We start from the raw sequence: 22,911 nt of genomic DNA, 5'->3' as shown, positions 1-22,911 counted from the left end.
CAATCATAAACACAGCAAGAACCCGGCGACTATGATGCTGCTCTGCATCGAATGCCATCTTTAACAAGATGAGGTTAATGAGAAGGGGTTAAAGAGCTTTAAAGGGTTTTTACATTTGCTTTTGTTTTTTTGTTGTAGGAAAACAATTGGACTGTGGCCTCAGAGTTTTTCCTCTTAGGATTTCAGATCAGCCAATGTTTAGGAACTTCCCTGTTCTGTCTTTTTCTTATGGTTTACTTTGGGGCAATATGTGGAAATCTCCTGATTATCACCCTGGTGTCCATCAGCAAGAACCTCCACACTCCAATGTACTTCTTCATCTCACAGCTGTCCATCAGTGACATCTTATTGATCACAACTATTGTCCCCAAGATGCTCCAAATTCTACTGAATAATGGGGAGGCCATTACTTTTATTAATTGCATCACTCAGTTTTTCTTTTTCTGTACTTCAGAAATATTTGAGTGTTTTCTTCTCACAGTGATGTCTTATGACAGATACTTGGCCATCTGTAAACCACTTCATTATAACTCTATCATGACCAATGCATGGTGCATGAAATTGGGCATCACCTGTTGGTTGTTGGGATTTTCTGCTGCTTTTATTGACACACAAATGACATCAAAGTTACAATTTTGTGGTCCAAATATTATTGATCATTTTTTCTGTGACCTTGTCCCCTTGCTAGAAATTGCCTGTTCTGATACCTACATCGTCCATCTTGGAGTCTCCTTACTAAGTATACCAGCAATCATCCTACCAACCATAATAATCATTATGTCTTATGTTAAAATTATTTCAGTCATCTTAAGGATTTCATCCATTACTAGTAGACAGAAAGCCTTCTCCACCTGTAGCTCCCACCTCACTGTGGTCTCCATATTTTACTGGACTTTATTTACAGTTTATATTGTTCCAACAAGAGGAAAAACACTGACCATTAGTAAAATCCTATCCCTGCTATATACTGTATTTACCCCATTGATCAACCCCATTATATACAGTCTGAGAAATAAAGACATTATGAAAGCAGTAAGGGGAACATTTCATAAATATGTCATTTGCGGCAATTGTCTATAAATCAATCTGTTTTGGTTGCACCTACAAACATAGTAGTTCTTAACAAAGATATTTTAAAAACGGTGAGTGAAATACTGTACATGACTCCCTACATATTGTAAAAAATGAAAATCAGACATCATATAGTACACAGCAATCACTTTCTAACAAAGCTAGAACCAGCCCTGTACCTCACATGGATCCAGAGATCTCCCCATTCATTGCTCTGCTAGATTTATATCAAGCTGGTAACTCAAGGGGAGGGTCTTTTCATCTGCAGTACAGGAAGTGTGTCTCAGCTCTCCCTATCACAGCTCAGGGGGCGTGTCTCAGCTCTCCCAATCACAGCTCAGGAGGCAGTTGAAGGATGAAACTGAGCATGTGCGGCCATCTCAGTGAGCAGGACAAATAAATAAGAAAAAGAACAAACAACAGGTGTCGCTATACAGATATATTTTATTGAATAACTCAGTGGGTATTTTAAATATTTAATTACATGCAATTACAAAAGTATTCAGATCCAGGTTCTGGTATGAAAACTGTAGAATAATTTTAGTGAGATAACCCCTTTATGGATGGCGAAAAGAAACAGAAGGACCCAGTGATAGCTCGGAACAATGGCTTTTACTGATCTCATGTGTAGCAGCAGGCTTCATTGTTAGAGCAACTGACTTACAGGTTACAGAGTTCTCGTTAGAGTCAACTGCATTGATGCCTACAGTCTCTCATGAAGAAACTGGAATAAGGTTATAACTAGAAATTAGAGAAGTTTTGGAAAATTCAATTTGGCTGCTTCAACGAATTTTACTAAAAAAATCCCTTTATTATGAATTACTTCGCCACAAAGCGCATATTTTTGTAAATAGCGGGCGCAATTACAGGGAGCTGCGATGGTACTACTATTCATCAGAGGGTGCAACTGTACTTCGCAAGAGGCAGTCCATGCAGATACAGAGAGTCTAGGATAGTCTACGGCACTGGTGGCGAACCGATGGCACAGGTGCCAGAGGCTGCACTTGTTATAAAGATGAGCGAAGCAGTTCATAACAAACTTTTCAAAATTTAGTTTGACAGACACCTATTGCCAGACATCAGTTTACCCAATAAAACATGCATAGGAAATATTAAGACCCTCTAGACAAGCAGGTGGAATGTCCATTGGGCCTCTTTATGTCTGCTCCGCTAAGCTAAGAGCTAACATGCAGTTCTCTTAGCTTAGCAAAACGGGCATAAGCAGGAGTCTGCTCTGCTCAGCTAATCTTGGCATAGTACATGGGTACAGGGTGCCCTTGTGCTATGACAGGAGCTAGTAAACATCTGGGGGGCATGGGCAGGAGCAGCAATATGTGATCTTGCCCGTACTCCCTGCTTATGCGGCCCCGTTCATAATATGTACAGTCTGTAGTCTGTACACCGCTGAGCAGTCAGAGGTGTACAGAGAACTTAGTTTTAAACGCACAGGGAATTGTGCGCTTTAGGGAGAAAAAAGTCTAATAAAAATACAAAATTAATTAATAAAGTATATCAGAAAAACTTTTATTAGGGCATTAGGGACATCTTATTAAAATGTTTCACAAAGGTTTAGTTACTCTTTAAATTATATTACAAAAATGGTCAGCATCACTGCCCCAATACATTACAAAAATAAAAATAGAATGGCAGTTACACTTTAAGCCATGTTGTGGCAGTACAAACACATGCTTTTGAATCACTTCTGTTAGCTGTAGAATCACTGTGTGTCACTATTATGCTTAGTTCACACTTCACTTTGGTAAGTTTTCGGGTAAAAAACACAGAACAGCTGCAGATCTTTTCATGATGCCTTATATGCGAGTAGGATTGGCTCCTGATTTAAACTCACCATAGAGTAACTGCTGGAATTAAATGACCAAATAACTGAAGTGTGAAGTGTGAAGCCTTACAGGCCAATGTTAGCGTCAGGTATAATCAACTTAACCGGGCAGTGGCCTGTATTTTAAAGGTATTTTTAAAATACTGGTTGGTTCTGTCCCTTTAATTCTGTTCCCGTTCATTATTACCATGCTGTGTTATGATGTGCCTTGTATTCTAGTACCCATCGCCCATTGTGCTGATAAGACCCACATTCCTGAGTGATCTCAGAGTCAGGCACACTGCACACTGGAGGAGGGGCTAAAATGTTTAAACTCTATGACACACATTCCCTCCGGGCACTCTATTAAAGACTTTATTCTAGGTAGGATGTGAGTATTGATTTACCGTATTGTTTTTGTGCGGAGTGTCACCCCATATTGCATGTTGCATATTTAGGCTAGTGATGTTTATTTACTTTTCATTATTCAGTATTGTATACTTAATCACACTTAGTAAATATATTTATTCACTCAGCCGGCATAAGTTTATTCATTCTCAAATCTTTCGAATTCACTTTATGTTATATGGCCCAAGATTCCACTACAGAGTGAAAATCTGCTGATTCTACATAGATTGCTACAAAACCAGTTCTCTTACACGCTGATACAAGTACTTGGCCAATGACAGACTGGAGAGGGTGTCAGCAGTAAGTTTGAGCTGATATCACTGTTTATTTTTCCCTTCTGATCTGTCATAACAATTCCCCCAAAAAAGATCCTGTATTTTGAGCATCCGCCTACACACAGTCAGTATTTGGTCAGAAATTGATCAGTATTTGTAATGCCAAAAAAAGAACAGGATTGGGTCCAAAACAGAGATGACACGTGATCGGAATATTTGCATGTCTTTTGTGTTTTCGGCCCACTCCTGATTTTGGCTTCCAAATCATGAGTAAATTCTGATGCAAAATACTGACCTTGAGATAGAGGCTAGGATCCACTGCATTTTTCATTTTTCAGTTCTTTCTGACAGATCAGAAAAAGGGTTAAATAAATGGTGATGTCAACAAGGCCAAACAGGAACACTAGTAGCCCAGTCACAGAGTGGTGAGGGTGACAACAGCATGAGGAGTCAACATAGTGGCTCAGTCACAGAGAGGAGAGGGTGGCAACATCATGGGGAGTCAACATAGTGGCCCACTCACAGAGTATGGAGGGTGGCAACAGCATGAGAAGTCAACATAGTGGCCCTGTCACAAAGTAGGGAGGTGGGGGGCAACATCAGTGACAGTAAAAGCACAAGAAGGTGGGTAGCAGCTAAGTTAAGTCTTATACTAATAGTAAGTGGGAAAACAAGGTGACTTGGAGTCTGAATGACTAAATGTAAATAAAATGTGTATGCTGAAGGATGACTCCAAATTGTGCCTACAGTGGAGGCTGAGAACAAGGTGGAGGATGAGGAGGCAGAGGAGGACATTCGTGCAGGACTCACAGTTTGAGAACTTGGAGGCGGCAGTGCCTTACCTGCCCAAGTTGCTGGTGTGGCTGGGCAGGAGCCACATTTACCCAGTAGGCCGTAAGGGACATATATTGTCCTTGACCATATTTACAGCTTCACACGTCGGTGCTGATGTGAACTTTACAAGACACTGACAGGCTCAAGGACTGGCCCACCTTCTTCTCAACATACAAGTGCAGGGCTGGTGCAGCCTTTTTGGAGATGTAATGAAGGCTTGGGGCTCTCCACCTTGGTTCTACACAAGCCATCAGTTCTCTGAAAGGTGCAGAGTCAACCACAAGGAAAGGAAGAGACTGTAGTACCAGCAACTTGGCCAGGAGCATGTTCTGTGCCATTGGAAGAGTGCACGTATAATGTTTTTATTTTATTTTTTTGATTGCTGGCGAAATGGATGATGAGGAGAAGATGGAGGAAAAGCATCAGGACCATTTGACGTCCCTTGGCTGCAACCAAACTATACTTTGCTATTGAAGCAGTAAAATACACTTTGTAGAGCACTTATATATATGGTAGCAAAACTGCCATAGTTTTTGGGAAAAAATACAGGCCCTATTCAATGCCCCTTAGATGCAGCCAAACTATACTCTGCTATTGACGCAAAAAAAATATGCTTAGCTGCACATTGATTTATGGTAGAAAAATTACATGTCTTTGGAAAGGAAATGGCACTTTCATTCATGCTGCTTTTGTACTGGGAAATATGCCTGTAGACGCTTGGCAACATAAAGAAGAGTTTTGTGTAGTGCAGCAGCCTGTATATGATTAGTATTGTATACAATCAGGTGGCTCACCAGTTGAGACAGGGATTATGGGTAGCGATTGCGCTATATTTGTCACGGCTGAGGATGGGGGAAATCCTCAGCCGTGTGAAGCCCGGTGATGTTTTGGCTGCTTGACCAAGAAGACAGGAGTAGGGAGCAGGTCACCTCCTAAACGCATCCCTAACCTGACCCTGGCTCCTAGCTACATGAGCCAACCTTGATGGTAGGAGGGCTCATGCTCCGGAACCTAGAAGTCCCTGCTAGCCCTCAAGATGGCCCTAAGCTAGGAGCAGAGTAAGACAACCCACTCCTCCAAGACACGGAGGAGCAGGAGTCTCAATGGCCAAGCTGCTGGAAAAGGGGAGACATAAACAGCTCTATGGATATGGCAGGTGAACAAAGAGTTCCACCTACCTGCCACAGCCTTGCTGACTGGATCCCTGTGTAAGCAGGGTGCAGATCACAAACGCATCCCCACACAGGGACCCAGATCCATAGCTGCACAAAATCACATGTAAAACATCAAACGGACATCACACATAACTAGAAATGAACTTAATGAGACATTATGGTTATGACCACAGGGGTGGCTCTTACTGGCAGGTGGTAAAGACAGGAGGCTGCTTTCAGCTAAGCATGGCTGAAGCAACCTGCAGACCTGCCAAAACAGTGAGGCTTTATAGGCCAAGAAGCCACACCCCACAGTCGGACACACCCAGTGAGAAACACACACACACTGGGAAGGGAGTTAACCCTTCCAGCACCAAAGAAGGGAAACACACATAAAAAGGAGAAGTGTCCATAACACGAGACACACTGTGGCTGTTGCCGCAGGCAACGACATGGGTGGCACTCATGTCCTGGGAGTCAGCCCGAAGGCCGGGACACTGCCACCACATGTACACAACGACTAAACGTTGCCACGGGCAACCACAGTGAGGGGAAGATGTCAGTGCACACCAAACATAAGACAGAGTGCACACAGACATACATAAGTGCATACATACACACAACTAACATAAAGGTTGCTAGGTGTGACCGCATGCCAGGGCAGCAAGCTGCCTAGCGACGCTCAGGCTGCTCTGCTGCTAAACACAACACTGGTTGCCCGCGGCAACCACAAGTGAGGCTACAGACAAGCGGCCCTCACCCGTGGTTGAAGACCCATACAAAACCGCCGGCAACTGCATGCGGTAAGAAGTCACGGTCATGGGCCTGGCCGTGACAATATTGCAGAATATCCAATCTCTGCCAAATAGGATATAATATACCAGAAAAAGGTATATTGGCACTCAAGCCACCCACTTGTAACTATTAACCATTATTTTATTGAAAACATTCATGTCATGTCTGAGGATATTCGAATAATACATAAAATAAAAAACAAATCATAAAACATTGAATCCTAAAAAAAATTAAATCCCCTTTAAAGTTAGCTGATATGGTCCTGGTCCAAAATTCATGTGTCACGAGGGTATCAAGAGCCACGTCTGACTCCGTTATACCCGGGGTCAGGAAGTCGCAGCGGGTGGCTGGGCGCTCTATATCTAAAGATCACGTTGTTTCTTAGTGATTGTTTTCTGTGTTTGCCTTGCTATCCTTTTTGTCTCACTCAGGGATCCGTAGCTTCTCCTCCTCAGCTGTTTCTTGTCTGCCACTCCCAACCTCCTTATATTCTCCTCTCACACTTCTCTAGTTGCCAGTTATAGAGCTTCCTGCCTGGACTTCTATACTGACCCACTGGAGTTGTGAATCCTGGTTGTCGTTCCAGAGTGCTTCCCTCCGGATCCCTGTTGGGCTTTTTGTTGTCTCCTGTTGTCGCCCACCTGGGATTATATGTTGAGTCTGTTTTGTCTGTCCTCCCCTTGGTGTTTTCCTTTAGAGCTAGTGGTGCGGACTAGTGTTCCCACCGCCCTGTTCATTATCTAGGGCTCAGCTCAGGGAAAGCCAGGGTTTTAGGCACGTGATCGGCGTACGGGTGAGGAACCCGTCTAGGGACGTCAGGGCAGCCAGGTGCCAGCCGCAAGGTGAGTCAGGGGTCACCACCTTCCCTCTCACTTGGGCAGGGCCTTCCTCTTTCCCTCCCTCTGTGTCACGTATGTGATAGTCACGCCGATCGTGATATTATAACTGGCCCTTATTTTTTTGAGAAAAAAATAAATAAAAAATTTTTATTATTTTTTTTTTTTCTCTACTTAGAATCCAATATGGATCCTATTGCTGCCTTGGCAAAACAACTTCAAGGCCTGTCTTTGGAGGTGGCAGGATTGAAGGCGTCTGTCCTCCAACAACAGCAGCAAATGCAGCAGACTGCAAGCCCAGCGGTTGCTATGGGTAACCAGGTTGTGACAGAACCCAAGGTTGTTCTTCCTGACAGATTTTCTGGGGGAAGGGACAAAATTGTGACGTTCCGTGAGGCCTGCAAATTATATTTTAGGCTGCGCCCTTACTCCTCAGGTAATGAAGAACAGCGGGTGGGGATTGTCATTTCCCTGCTTCAGGGGGACCCGCAATCATGGGCGTTCTCGTTACCCCCTGGTTCCCAGGCTCTCCGGTCAGTGGAGGGATTTTTTGGGGCTTTGGGTCTCATATATGATGACCCTGACCGAGTCGCCCTGGCTGAGTCGAAGTTACGGAGACTCCTACAGGGAGATCGGCCAGCAGAGGAATATTGCTCAGAGTTCCGTAGGTGGGCTACGGATACTCAGTGGAACGACCCGGCTCTCAGGAGTCAGTTCTGCTCTGGGTTATCTGAAAGGGTTAAGGATGCGCTGGCGCTGTATGAGACCCCCTTTCCCTTGATGCTGTTATGTCCCTCTCTATCAGAATAGATAGACGTCTTAGGGAGAGACCGAAAATTCCTGAGCAATTGGTTACCTCTCCCAAACAACAGTTAGTCTGTACTGACTTAGATGAGCCTATGCAGCTAGGCGGAACTTCTCGTCAGGTCCGTCCTCCTGAGGTTCGCCGTAGGGGGGGGCTTGTTTTTTCTGTGGGGGGAGGGGTAATTTCATTAATGTTTGTCCCTCCTTTCTCAAAAACAAAAGACCGTCGGAAAACTACTAACCCCAGGCTGTGCGGAGGATGTCAGCTGGGGGGTATACGTTTCCTCCATACGAACATCTCAATTTGTGTTGCCCGCGGTTATTGTTTTTGGTGTTAAGACGGAGTCTATTTCTTTTTTTCTAGACAGTGGAGCAGGGGTAAATTTGATAGATGCCCATTTTGCTCGCACTATGGGTTTGTCTCTCTGTACGCTGCAGAGACCTATTCCCATATTCGCTATAGATTCTGCTCCTCTGTCTCAGAGAAACCTCACCCACGTTGTTCATAATTTACACCTTCGGGTAGGGGACCACCATAATGAGTGTCTTTCATGTTACGTTTTGGAGGGCCTTCCCTCTCCTGTGGTATTGAGTCTTCCCTGGTTGGTAGCGCACAATCCAGTGGTGGATTGGCAGGCCAGGGAGATATTGGAGTGGAGTGAGCATTGCAGAGAGAATTGCTTAAATAACAATTGCTTAATCGCCTCCATAACTTCCCTACCTTCATTTATTTCGGACTTTGAGGACGTTTTTTCTGAAAAGGGTTGTCAGAAGCTACCACCTCATCGTCCTTATGATTGCCCGGTTAACCTGTTTCCCGGTGCAAAATTACCCAAGTCCAGGTTGTATAATCTTTCAGGTCCCGAGAGACAAGCCATGAAAGATTATATCTCCGAGAGTCTGGCTAAGGGACACATCAGACCCTCCTCTTCACCCGTGGCTGCAGGGTTTTTCTTTGTTAAAAAGAAAGATGGGGGCCTGCGTCCTTGCCTAGATTTCCGTGAGCTAAACCGGATAACCATCCGAGACCCTTACCCTCTTCCTCTCATTCCTGACCTTTTTAATCAGATTGCGGGTGCTAGGTGGTTCTCCAAACTTGATCTTAGGGGGGCCTACAATCTGATTCGTATCAAGGAAGGGGATGAGTGGAAGACAGCTTTTAACACCCCTGAGGGGCATTATGAAAATCTTGTTATGCCTTTCGGTCTGACCAATGCCCTTGCTGTCTTCCAACATTTCGTTAATGATATTTTTAGTCATCTCATCGGCAGGTTTGTAGTCATATACCTAGATGATATCTTAATTTATTCGGCTGATCTGAAAACACATGAAGTACATGTCAGGCAAGTACTGCAGGTCCTACGGACGAATAAATTATATGCGAAAATTGAAAAATGTGTCTTCGCCGTTCAGGAAATACAGTTCCTGGGATATCTATTATCAGCTTCAGGTTTCCGTATGGATCCTGGGAAGGTCCAGGCAATTTTAGATTGGGATCTTCCTGAGAACCTTAAAGCCCTACAACGGTTTTTGGGTTTCGCAAATTTCTATAGAAAATTCATTAAAAATTATTCAGTGATCGTTAAACCCCTTACTGACATGACTAGGAAGGGGACGGATTTTTCCAAGTGGTCTGACGCCGCTAAAAATGCATTTTCCTCTCTAAAAGAGAAGTTTACCTCGGCACCTGTTCTAATTCAACCTGATGTCTCCCAGCCTTTTATTGTTGAAGTAGATGCGTCAGAGGTGGGAGTGGGGGCGGTATTGTCTCAGCGTCCGTCTCCTGGCAAATGGCGTCCTTGCGCTTTCTTTTCCAAAAAGTTATCTTCTGCAGAAAAGAACTATGATATTGGAAATAGGGAACTGTTGGCGATTAAACTGGCGCTTGAAGAGTGGCGTCACTTCTTAGAGGGAGCAATCCACCCCGTCACGGTGATTACGGATCACAAAAACCTTCTGTACCTAGAATCGGCTAAGCGTCTCACCCCTAGACAAGCTAGGTGGTCGCTATTCTTTACCAGATTTAACTTTGTAATCACCTATCGTCCTGGGGCAAAAAATACCAAGGCAGACGCATTATCTCGTAGTTTCCCTGGAGGGGGTAATGTTAGTGATCCGGTACCTATTTTACAAAGAGGAGTGGTTGTCTCTGCTGTACACTCTGTTCTAGAGGGAAAGGTGTTAGAGGCTCAGGGGGACGCCCCGGCCTCTTGCCCCTCAGAGAAATTGTTTGTACCGTTAAACCTGCGTCTTGAGTTATTAAAGGAACATCATAATTCGGCACTTGCTGGGCACCCGGGTAGTAAAGCAACCTTGGAGCTATTGTCTCGTCGTTTTTGGTGGCCAAGGTTGCGTCAGGATGTAATGGATTTCGTGTCTACTTGCTCTACTTGTGCACGCGCGAAAGTCTCTCATACACGTCCAGCAGGGTCTTTATTGCCACTTTTCATCCCCAATAGGCCATGCACACATCTGTCAATGGATTTCATCACTGACTTACCGTTGTCTGCGGGTAAAACAGTTATCTTGGTAGTTGTGGACAGGTTTAGCAAAATGGTACACTTTATTGCGCTACCCGCACTTCCTAATGCGAAGACTCTTGCTCAGGTGTTTATCAGTGAAATCGTGAAGCTTCACGGGGTCCCTTCCGATGTGGTTTCGGATCGGGGAACCCAGTTTATTTCTAAGTTTTGGAAAGCTTTTTGTTCCCGTTTGGGGGTACACTTGTCCTTTTCCTCAGCTTTCCATCCTCAGTCGAATGGACAGACTGAGCGTACCAACCAAAACCTAGAAACATATTTAAGGTGTTTTGTGTCTGAAAACCAAGAGTTGTGGTCATCATATTTACCGTTAGCTGAGTTTGCCATAAATAATCACTATCAGGAGTCCACTGGCAAGTCACCATTCCTTGGTGCATACGGTTTTCATCCCCAATTTTGTACTTTCAAAGAGGGGGGGTCTTCTGGGGTTCCCGAAGAGGAAAGGTTTTCTTCATCTCTTTCATCGGTATGGCAGAAGGTGCAAGCTAACTTGAAAAAGATGAGTGGTAAATATAAATGCATGGCCGATAAGAAACGGTCGCCAGGTCCGGACCTAGGAGTGAATGACTATGTGTGGTTGTCTACTAGGAATATTAAGTTGAAGGTTCCCTCTTGGAAACTGGGCCCTAGGTTCATTGGTCCTTATAAAATAGTTGCCGTCATTAACCCTGTGGCTTTTCGCCTGGAGCTACCTCAGACTTTTAAGATCCATAACGTCTTCCATAAGTCGTTACTCAAGAAGTATGTTCCACCTCTAGAACCATCACCGCTGCCACCTCCTCCTGTTATTGTGGATGGTAATCTGGAGTTTCAAATAGCCAGAATTGTTGATTCTCGTCGGGTCCGCCGCTCTCTTCAGTATCTGGTGCATTGGAGGGGTTACGGTCCCGAGGAAAGAATGTGGGTTCCAGCGTCAGAGGTAAACACCAACAGGTTAATTCAGGCTTTTCATGCCTCTCATCCGGAGAGACCGGGTCCTGAGTGTCCGGAGGCCCCTCGTGAAAGGGGGGGGTACTGTCACGAGGGTATCAAGAGCCACGTCTGACTCCGTTATACCCGGGGTCAGGAAGTCGCAGCGGGTGGCTGCGCGCTCTATGTCTAAAGATCACGTTGTTTCTTAGTGATTGTTTTCTGTGTTTGCCTTGCTATCCTTTTTGTCTCACTCAGGGATCCGTAGCTTCTCCTCCTCAGCTGTTTCTTGTCTGCCACTCCCTACCTCCTTATATTCTCCTCTCACACTTCTCTAGTTGCCAGTTATAGAGCTTCCTGCCTGGACTTCTATACTGACCCACTGGAGTTGTGAATCCTGGTTGTCGTTCCAGAGTGCTTCCCTCCGGATCCCTGTTGGGCTTTTTGTTGTCTCCTGTTGTCGCCCACCTGGGATTATATGTTGAGTCTGTTTTGTCTGTCCTCCCCTTGGTGTTTTCCTTTAGAGCTAGTGGTGCGGACTAGTGTTCCCACCGCCCTGTTCATTATCTAGGGCTCAGCTCAGGGAAAGCCAGGGTTTTAGGCACGTGATCGGCGTACGGGTGAGGAACCCGTCTAGGGACGTCAGGGCAGCCAGGTGCCAGACGCAAGGTGAGTCAGGGGTCACCACCTTCCCTCTCACTTGGGCAGGGCCTTCCTCTTTCCCTCCCTCTGTGTCACGTATGTGATAGTCACGCCGATCATGATATCATGGGTCCTCAGTCTTCATTCTCACTACTCTGTTTCCCACACTACTGTACTGAATTTTGAATGTGAAATGAGGGGGACGCTTTGAGCAATTCATCCAAAAGAAATCACCAAAACTTTGGAACCTTTTTTGGAAGATTTTTTTGTGAAATTTGTGATGAATTCAATTAATTTAGAATTGATTTCCTCATCTGTAGAATTGAGTTACTTGTGAACAGGTGTGAGGATGTTTTTGGAAGAAATCAGTCATTTTTTTTAATCTTGGGCAACTTCTTTGAGTGAACACTGATAAGCAACATTGTAAAAGACTATTTTATGAAATAATTAATCTGTGTGATCTTGGGAGAAGGCTGCTAATTCTCAGTAGTTCAGGTTTGGACTGAATCCAAGGAGACCCGTAAGGCAATAACAAATTAATATTTTCCCATAGGCCCCTTCCGTTCTTGCTAAGTATAAGTGGGGGAACCTGCAATCAATCCACAGCACATCCTATATAAAATGTCCAAGAGTCTACTACACATCATCTGATAGGACACGCAGGATATCATCATTCATGGTAATGCTATGACTTTGGAAAATAGGATTTAAGTTTATTAAAATGAATATGTTTATTGAGAGCCATGGAAATGCAAATTGCAAGTAGAATTAGGACGATTTTTTATATTGAACATATAAATTGTTGTGTATAGATGTGTAATACCCAATAATAGTATTACCATTCCTTCACTCTGCTACTGTCTCTTATGGTCTAACATAAATGCCATCTGTGTATTTATTTCCAGGTCCTTTACACTGTGCATTTGTATTATTGTTATTAAACTGTTTTGTACATGTAATATGCCTGGTTCACCAGCAGCTGTCAGTGTGTATGTGACAGAGCTATTCTGAGATAGAATGGAACATACCATTCCATCCCCCCCCCCTTTTGGGGAGAAGTAGACCAGTTCTGCTTCCTACCAGAAGGATGAGTTGCAGTTCTAGATTATTCCAGTTTAGACTCCATAGTAGAGCCGAAAAGACCTGAAAGAGGTAGCAGCAAGAGGAAAGTGTTATGTGGCTGCAGCAGGAGTCTCCAAAGGGAAGTAGCTCATAGAGCCCCCTGACTCCTTGCTCATTTACTTTCTGAGTGTCAGGAGGAGGACAACAGCCAAAGGCACCCCAATCCAGGGATATCAGAACCAACCAAAAGTCCAGTCACCAGATCCGAGCAGAGTCTAGAACAGTAGAGAGAAAGTAAGCAGAGTTATCAAGCATGCCTGTAAGCCCAGCAGAGAAAAAGAGAAAGCACAGTTACCAAGTTTGTCTGCCAGGGTATGCCAAAACCTGCTGGAACCAAAAGAAAGCCTGAATGTAAGGAAAGCCAGAATATTGTCCGGATGCATGTTCACCGAAGTAAAACTGTCAAACTTTATCAAGGTCTGGACTCAATATTTATTCTCACCTCTACCATTAACTCTCCCCACTTATTGCTTCGGAGCCTAACCCTGGGGAGTGACAGTATCCAGGTAGGAGCACATTGACACACACAAAGACTATTAAGGGCCGCACCACACCAATCGGCATTCCACTAAACCTGGGACACGATCGGCCCTGGGGGGGTGGCGCATTGCAGATGTCTTAGGGATGTCTTCCATGACGGCTTCTTAATGTTACCCTTCACCTCACCTATTGTCTCTTGTATATACATATCTGGATGTGGACTGTGAAATACTCATGACTACAATGGGCTCGACATACACTGTTGGATTTGGTTGGATTTACATTGGAATGTATTGCTTTTATTGAGATACATAGCTGCTTTTTTCCAGTTTCAATAAATCTACACACAAATTCTACGCAGTTTTTGTCTTTTTTTGCTGTGGCATTTTCTGAGTCTGGCAGTTTTCCATATGAATTTCTATAGGCTTTAAAAATACCAAAAAATGTTTTAAATGTTACACAATGGAAAACGCCACCAAAATACTTGTTAAACCTAAGTAAAAGTCAGGATAAAAATAAATAAATGAGGACAAGTATACAACCCCCCTCTTTCTTGTGCCCCTTTAGATTCACTAAATTTGCCTTTGACTACATTAAAGAAACTAAAAATATTTTCAAAAATCTGCCTGAAGAACTGTATGTGGGAGTCCAGTCCTGAAGCTTCCTTTTTGGCATGTATTTGAATGTCACTGATAAAATGATTATTAGTATTTGTATTATTAGTTAAAATCAGATGGATCCTGTAGGCCTGTATCCAGTTCTCCGGAGATTAAAGGATTCTAGCAGTAGACTAGAAAGGAATTATGATTTAATTGTCTACTTTAAAGGGAATTTATCACCAGAATGTGCAGTGTAATCTGCTGGCAGCATGTTGTAGAGCATGAGGAAATGAACAGATTGATGTATGTTTTTTTGGGAAAACATTCAGTATAAGCTACAATAGTTACTTTATTATTAATGTGAATCACCCCAGTACCCCAATCTTCATCACATAATTCACAATGACAGAGAGTCAAACTGCATCAGGGAGGTATCATCCATTTTAGTAGGTATCAAGTCACAGTTATATGTTCAACAATTACAGTGGATTTTAGACCTTTTAATTTTATTTATTTATTTTATTATCAGAGCACCTCTGAAGTATTCTTTATGTGCATCAAAAGTGGACACTGTCTGTGCCACTGCTACAGACACTACTACACCAACGCAGCCACACATCTCCTACCTTGTCCATCATGTTTCATAAGGTGATTCTGCTGCCACTACAACTAGCCCAACACAGCTACACATCTCCTGGCTAATCATGTTCCATATGGTACTCCTGCCGCTTCCACTACCCTTACGCAACTGCATATCTCCGCCTTGTTCATCATGTTTCATACGGTAATGCTGCTGCCGCTACTACAACTACATACCTCCTGCCTTGTTTATCATGTTCCATATGGTCCTGCTGCCACTACTACTATACCTACACAACTGCACATCTCTGTCTTGTCCATTAGGTTCCATACTGTACTGCTGCTGCTGGGAAGACTAGCCTGCTCACTATAACAAACCTGTAACTGCTCTTAAAAAGGGATGCTGTTTTGACAGCTTTTGTGAAAAGTCATTGCTTCTTTAATTTCTGATACTGTTATTTTGGACTGTTATTAAAAACTATAAGCTGTTGCTCCTTCTAAGAACCACCATTTCCATATAAACACCGATGAGAGATGAAAGAAAAAAAAAAATTCTCACAATTGTGAGTTTTATTTTTAAGGTGTGTAACTCTTCAGACAGACCCATGGACTTCCCCCATATTAGTGCAAGGAAGTCGATGGGGACCCAGGAGTGCAGCTTTTCTGGGTAAAGCCGCCTCAGATGCCGTGGTCACAATTGAGGGGCTGCGATCAGTGTGATTACGATTAGTGTTGGGCGCGAATATTCAAATCACGAATATTGCCACTTCAAGAATTCACGAAGATTTAGAATATAGTGCTATATATTCGTATTAGCGAATATTATAGATTTTTTTTCATCTGAACCCATGATCCCTACCTGCTTCTTGCTTGTGGGCCAATGAGAAGGCAGCAATGTCTTTGTCTGAGCTTAGCAACATCCCTAGCAACCAATAGGAAAGTTGCCGACCCCTTACTATATAAGAACCTCCCCAGCAGCCATTTTCTGAAGTTTTTTTTACAGTTCTGAAGCAGACAGCAGTGACTATGCTGTGCTCTGTGCTTTGCTGTGTCATTACATTAGATAGATAGATATCTTTTATTTATATATATATATATATATATATATATATATACACTCACCTAAAGAATTATTAGGAACAACATAATAATACGGTGTTGGACCCGCTTTTGCCTTCAGAACTGCCTTAATTCTACGTGGCATTGATTCAACAAGGTGCTGATAGCATTCTTTAGAAATGTTGGCCCATATTTATAGGATAGCATCTTGCAGTTGATGGAGATTTGAGGGATGCACATCCAGGGCACGAAGCTCCCGTTCCACCACATCCCAAAGATGCTCTATTGGGTTGAGATCTGGTGGCTGTGGGGCCATTTTAGTACAGTGAACTCATTGTCATGTTCAAGAAACCAATTTGAAATGATTCGAGCTTTGTGACATGGTGCATTATCCTGCTAGAAGTAGCCATCAGAGGATGGATACATGTTCTCATTCTGTTTATGCCAAATTCGGACTCTACCATTTGAATGTCTCAACAGAAATCGAGACTCATCAGACCAGGCAACATTTTTCCAGTCTTCAACAGTCCATTTTTGGTGAGCTCGTGCAAATTGTAGCCTCTTTTTCCTATTTGTAGTGGAGATGAGTGGTACCCGGTGGGGTCTTCTGCTGTTGTAGCCCATCCGCCTCAAGGTTGTGCGTGTTGTGGCTTCACAAATGCTTTGCTGCATACCTCGGTTGTAACGAGTGGTTATTTCAGTCAATGTTGCTCTTCTATCAGCTTGAATCAGTCGGCCCATTCTCCTCTGACCTCTAGCATCCACAAGGCATTTTTGCCCACAGGACTGCCGCATACTGGATGTTTTTCCCTTTTCACACCATTCTTTGTAAACCCTAGAAATGGTTGTGCGTGAAAATCGCAGTAACTGAGCAGATTGTGAAATACTCAGACCGGCCCGTCTGGCACCAACAACCATGTCACGCTCAAAATTGCTTAAATCACCTTTCTTTCCCATTCTGACGTTCAGTTTGGAGTTCAGGAGATTGTCTTGACCAGGACCACCCCCTAAATGCATTGAAGCAACTGCCATGTGATTGGTTGACTAGATAATTGCATTAATGAGAAATAGAACAGGTGTTCCTAATAATTCTTTAGGTGAGTGTATATATATATATATATATATATATATATATATAATACAGATAGTTAGTGGGAGATAGTCAGTGTAGGTTAGATAGTGATATAGTGTAGCTGATAGGTTCCTGTGCAGGGTGTTAGGTAGTGTGATAGGTTCTGCTGTTCATACATACATGCTACAGACATAGTGCTCTGATGTCACAACAATATATAGTGCACCAATCAGTAATATGTAGTCAGACCTGCTAAAATGTAAAGTTGCAAGATTTGCGCTAAAATATGCGCATCATTAAGTGCCAATTTGCACAATCGTGAATATATTGGAGCACTCTATCTGAATATAAAGCTATTCTAATGTACTGCAGTGCCAACCATTTTCTGCCGTCTCAAGAAACTTCTAGCAGCTTGAAAAATGTAGCAAAAGTGACTCACGCCTGTATTGTGCGCGCAATACGCAAATATTACATTGCCGATTTTCGCAATCAAGAAAATAATTGTGAATTCCCGAATTCGCCAATTTAAGACAAATATTCTCACAAATATCGCAAATTTGAATATTGCCCCTGCCGCTCATCACAAATCACGATCATTAGCATTAACCCCGTGTGTCTGCTGTGTGAAACAGCAAGCCCCTGGCAATTATGCTGCTGCTCTGCATCGGATGCCATCTTTAACAAGATGAGGTTAATGAGAAGGGGTTAAAGAGATTTTAAGTTTTTTTTTTTCCACAGTATACAGTTGCAAGAAAAAGTATGTAAACCCTTTGGAATGATATGGATTTCTGCACAAATTGTCACAAAATGTCTTCATCTAAGTCACAACAATAGACAATCACAGTCTGCTTAAACTAATAACACACAAAGAATTTAATGTCACCATGTTTTTATTGAACACACCATGTAAACATTCACAGTGCAGGTGGAGAAAAGTATGTGAACCCCTAGACTAATGACATCTCCAAGAGCTAATTGGAGTGAGGTGTCAGCCAACTGGAGTCCAATCAATGAGATGAGATTGGAGGTGTTGGTTACAGCTGCCCTGCCCTATAAAAAACACACACCAGTTCTGTGTTTGCTTTTCACAAGAAGCATTGCCTGATGTGAATGATGCTTCGCACAAAATAGCTCTCAGAAGACCTACGATTAAGAATTGTTGACTTGCATAAAGCTGGAAAGGGTTATAAAAGTATCTCCAAAAGCGTTGCTGTTGATCAGTCCACGGTAAGACAAATTGTCTATAAATGGAGAAAGTTCAGCACTGCTGCTACTCTCCCTAGGAGTGGCCGTCCTGTAAAGATGACTGCAAGAGCACAATGAGGTGAAGAAGAATCCTAGAGTGTCAGCTAAAGACTTACAAAAGTCTCTGTCATATGCTAACATCCCTGTTAGCGAATATACGATACGTAAAACACTAAGAATGGATTTCATGGGAGAATACCACAGAGGAAGCCACTGCTGTCCAAAAAAAACATTGCTGCACGTTTACAGTTTGCACAAGAGCACCTGGATGTTCCACAGCAGTACTGGCAAAATATTCTGTGGACAGATGAAACCAAAGTTGAGTTGTTTCGAAGAAACACACAACACTATGTGTGGAGAAAAAGAGGCACAGCACACCAACATCAAAACCTCATCCCAACTGTGAAGTATGGTGGTGGGGGCATCATGGTTTGGGGCTGCTTTGCTCCGTCAGGGCCTGGACGGATTGCTATCATCGAAGGAAAAATGAATTCCCAAGTTTATCAAGACATTTTGCAGGAGAACTTAAGGCCATCTGTCCACCAGCTGAAGCTCAACAGAAGATGGGTGTTGCAACAGGACAACGACCCAAAGTATAGAAGTAAATTAAGAACAGAATGGCTTAAACAGAAGAAAATAGGCCTTCTGGAGTGGCCCAGTCAGAGTCCTGAACTCAACCCGATTGAGATGCTGTGGCATGACCTCAAGAAAGCGATTCACACCATACATCCCAAGAATATTGCTGAACTGAAACAGTTCTGTAAAGAGGAATGGTCAAGAATTACTCCTGACCGTTGTGCACGTCTGATCTGCAACTATAGGAAACGTTTGGTTGAAGTTATTGCTGCCAAAGGAGGTTCAACCAGATATTAAATCCAAGGGTTCACATACTTTTTCCACCTGCACTGTGAATGTTTGCATGGTGTGTTCAATAAAAACATGGTAACATTTAATTATTTGAGTGTTATTAGTTTAAGCAAACTGTGATTGTCTATTGTTATGACTTAGATGAAGATCAGATCACATTTTATGACCAATTTGTGCAGAAATCCATATCATTCCAAAGGGTTCACATACTTTTTCTTGCAACTGTATGGCTTTTTATGGCAATCAGGGCACTTTCAATGTTATTCAGTTTAAGTTTCAGAAACACCACTCATCTTTAGAAGTAAGAATAATAAGGATGACGTATATGAATGAGGTGGTGTAGAGTAGTGTTGAGTGCGAATATTTGAATCGCGAATTTTAATTGCGAATATCACCACTGAGAATTTACAAATATTTAGAATATAGTGCTATATATTCATATTCGAGAATAGTGTTAAATATTCTAATCGCAAATTTATTGTGAATATATTACATTGTCAATTTTCGCAATCAAGTAAACAATGACTGGAGATCTCGAATTTGCGAATTTATGGCAAATATTCGGCCACAAATTCGCAAAATATTGCAAATTCGAATATTGCCTATGCCGCTCATCACTAGTGTAGAGAGATTATGAATTTTAGTTATTCAGTTCTGTCTTCCTTTTCTTTTTTTATGTACTTTTTGTATGAAAAGACAAACAATCTGACTATCGTATATTACACATGTTGAGTGTTGAACAGACCTGATCTGTCGAAGCAAAAGTAAAGTCAGCATAGCGTTCCATCTCTCTAGTATTACATATATACTGACTTAACAATGAGATAATTTCTTTTCTTTTTTTTTTTATTGTAGGAGAACAATCGGACTGTGGTCTCAGAGATTTTCCTTTTAGGATTTCAGATGAACCAATGTTTAAGAATTTTCCTGTTCAGCCTTTTCCTTGTGGTTTACTATGTGACAATATGTGGGAACCTCCTTATCATCACCCTGGTGTCCATCAGCAAGAACCTTCACACTCCAATGTACTTCTTCATATCACAACTGTCCATCAGTGACATTTTATTGACCACAATTATTGTCCCCAACCTGCTCCATATCCTGCTGAATAATGGGGGGACCATCACTTTTATTAATTGCATTAGTCAGTTTTACTTTTTCTGTACTTCAGAAGTATTTGAGTGTTTTCTTCTCACAGTAATGTCTTATGACAGATACTTGGCCATCTGTAAACCACTTCATTATAACTCTATCATGACCAATGCATGGTGCATGAAATTGGGCATCACCTGTTGGTTGTTGGGTTTTTCTGCAACTTTTATTGACACACAAATGACATTAAAGTTACAATTTTGTGGTCCAAATATTATTGATCATTTTTTCTGTGACCTTGTCCCCTTGCTAGAAATTGCCTGTTCTGATACCTACATCGTCCATCTTGGAGTCTCCTTGCTAGGCATACCAGCAGTCATCCTACCAACCATAATAATCATTATGTCTTATGTTAAAATTATTTCTGTTATTTTAAGGATTTCATCCAGTACTGGTAGACAGAAAGCCTTCTCCACCTGTAGCTCCCACCTCACTGTGGTCTCCATATTCTACTGCACTTTGTTTAGTGTTTATGTTGTCCCAACAAAAGGACAGTCATCAACCATCAGTAAAATCCTGTCCCTGCTATATACTGTATTTACCCCGTTGATCAACCCCATTATATATAGTCTGAGGAATATAGAGATTATGAAAGCGCTGCAAGAAATATTTCATAAATATGTATTTCGTGGCAATTGTCCATGAATCAATATGTTTTGGTTGCACCTACAAACACAGTAGTCCTCACATGGCTTCCTATTTAAGGATGACATAAAGAAGCAGGTGGACACAGTAATGGAACTGTCACAGCTGTTATGCAAGCGGGTGTGGACCCACAGTGCGACTGACTGGCTATACTTTGGAGGGGCATGACTAAGCAACTACCTGGTCTTCACTAGAGCCTCTGATGATGAGGATAGGCTTAAGCCATTAGGGTAGTTACCAGGTGCCACTCCAGAGCAGTCCTCGAATCAGTGGCAGCTGACCAGGGAGTCAATGATACCAGTGCAAGCACTGAAGGGAAGTATGTGGTCAGGAAGTCCGAAGTCAGGGCAGGCAGCGATCAAGCAAAGTCTGTAAGCAAAGTTTGAGATCAGAGGCAGGTGACAAGCAAACAAGATCTGATAAATCCAAAAGCAGGGTACGGTACACAGAAAAGCAGAACTTCAAAAACATCTTCACACAAGTACCTAGACAAGCTAGTGACCATGAGTTGCTCAGGCATCTTCCTGGGGCAGGAAGTGCCTTTAAATACTTCCTGCAATCCAGCCATAGGCTGGTGATACAGAGGGCGTGTACGTGCTGCCTCACAAGGGGGGAGAGACACACCCATGGAAGCCCTGACAACCAGTACAGGTCTCCAGCAGGAAGTAAAATCTGGCATCGAGCACATATGCAACAGTTAATCTACCTGCTGCCCACGCTTGTCAGCATGGCACATGGCAGCAGGAGGGAAAGAGGGAGCCCGGTGGCCGTGCCCACAGGTAGGGGCAGCAGCGTCGGTAGTTCACTGTGTCACGTGTTTGCATTATGTACTCACTTTAGTAGCTCTCTGGCATAATGGCTGTGGTGGATTCCATGTAGGCTGCTTGCCAGGGGCTGCATGTAGTTGTAGCAGTCTATGTGTGAACTGCTCCTTGTGTATGCATGCTCCCCTTCATGTTGCCTGGCTCCTGGTGGGGTTAATAGTATGGTCTGGGTGAATCTTCTAGGTGTCAGATGACCTCGTTATCCTGCTCTTTATACACCTGTGAGCTGTGGGTTTGAGGGTCAGTCTGTCTCCAGCTTTTCTGTATGTAGGAGCTATGCACCTGACCTGGGGATATTTCATCTGTCCTGTCTGTGAGGCCACATAGTGAGACATCAAAGTCACTTTGTCTAGTTCTTTGTTTTGTGGTGCAGCTGTCTGCTCACCCATGGACTAACTTGGCACGGGGAACAGGCATCTGCTAGTCCGGGTTTATGCCTTTGGTGAGAGGGCTCCTGGGTTCTCTGGAGGGAGGATACCTGGTGTATGTGGCAGCTCTACCTGTGACCGCCAGGTGTCGTTCCACAGGGGGTCCAGGCATCTTCTTGTCTGCCCGTAACCACCATGCATCTGTTTCACATGGAATCCAGGCATCTGATTGTATTCTGGTTCCCGTTTGTCTTGTCTGTACTGTGTCCTGTGCAGTTTTGTTTGGGTTCCAGTTCATGTGCCTGGGTTCCAGTCCTTATGTTTGTGTGGACCGCTGGCGCTTGCACTGTCAGTTTCTGCAGGTAAGCGGCCAAGTGCATCCTGGAGGTGCAACCAGTGAGCTTCGGTTAAATTCATCTCCAACATCAGGGGCTCTGTGAAGAATGGGGCTCACTAAGTCTTTGCCCTCTGGGTTTGGCCCCAAAGTCAAACCGGTGCACTTGGTCCAGAGGTATTACCTGCCACTATACCCTTACATGCTGGTCCAGCTTACTGTCATTTCCTGATTCTCTGTAAATAAAGTATTTGTGTTGGTCTTTGCCTTGTCTGATTGCATACCTTGTGTTTGTTTGCCTGACATATGTTTTAGATGTCCTCGCTAGAACATGACATGAACGATGGTTTTTACTGATCTTATGTGGAGCAACAGGCTTCAGAGTTAGTGTACACATAAGAGGCAACTGCATTACAGATTAGGGCCCATTCGCACTCGCACCAGCAGTTTCATTTCCGTTATGAGACAGATCCATTTT

At 43.2% G+C, this 22,911-nt stretch overlaps 2 protein-coding genes across 2 annotated transcripts; both read left to right on the top strand.

Annotated features, from left to right (window-relative positions):
* Positions 1–228: 228 nt before the first annotated feature.
* LOC120987280 (olfactory receptor 11L1-like) lies at positions 229–8,685 on the top strand. Its single transcript, XM_040415861.1, has 2 exons — positions 229–1,032; positions 8,668–8,685. The coding sequence occupies exons 1-2, from the start codon at positions 229–231 to the stop codon at positions 8,683–8,685; spliced, it is 822 nt and encodes a 273-aa protein (XP_040271795.1).
* A 4,777-nt stretch (positions 8,686–13,462) lies between these two features.
* On the top strand, positions 13,463–20,907 carry LOC120989663 (olfactory receptor 10A7-like). Its single transcript, XM_040417910.1, has 2 exons — positions 13,463–13,507; positions 19,966–20,907. The coding sequence occupies exons 1-2, from the start codon at positions 13,463–13,465 to the stop codon at positions 20,905–20,907; spliced, it is 987 nt and encodes a 328-aa protein (XP_040273844.1).
* Positions 20,908–22,911: the final 2,004 nt, after the last annotated feature.

Source organism: Bufo bufo, chromosome 1, assembly GCF_905171765.1.
Source record: "Bufo bufo chromosome 1, aBufBuf1.1, whole genome shotgun sequence".
Taxonomy (NCBI): domain Eukaryota; kingdom Metazoa; phylum Chordata; class Amphibia; order Anura; family Bufonidae; genus Bufo; species Bufo bufo.
This window is presented reverse-complemented; position numbering and strand designations above follow the sequence as displayed.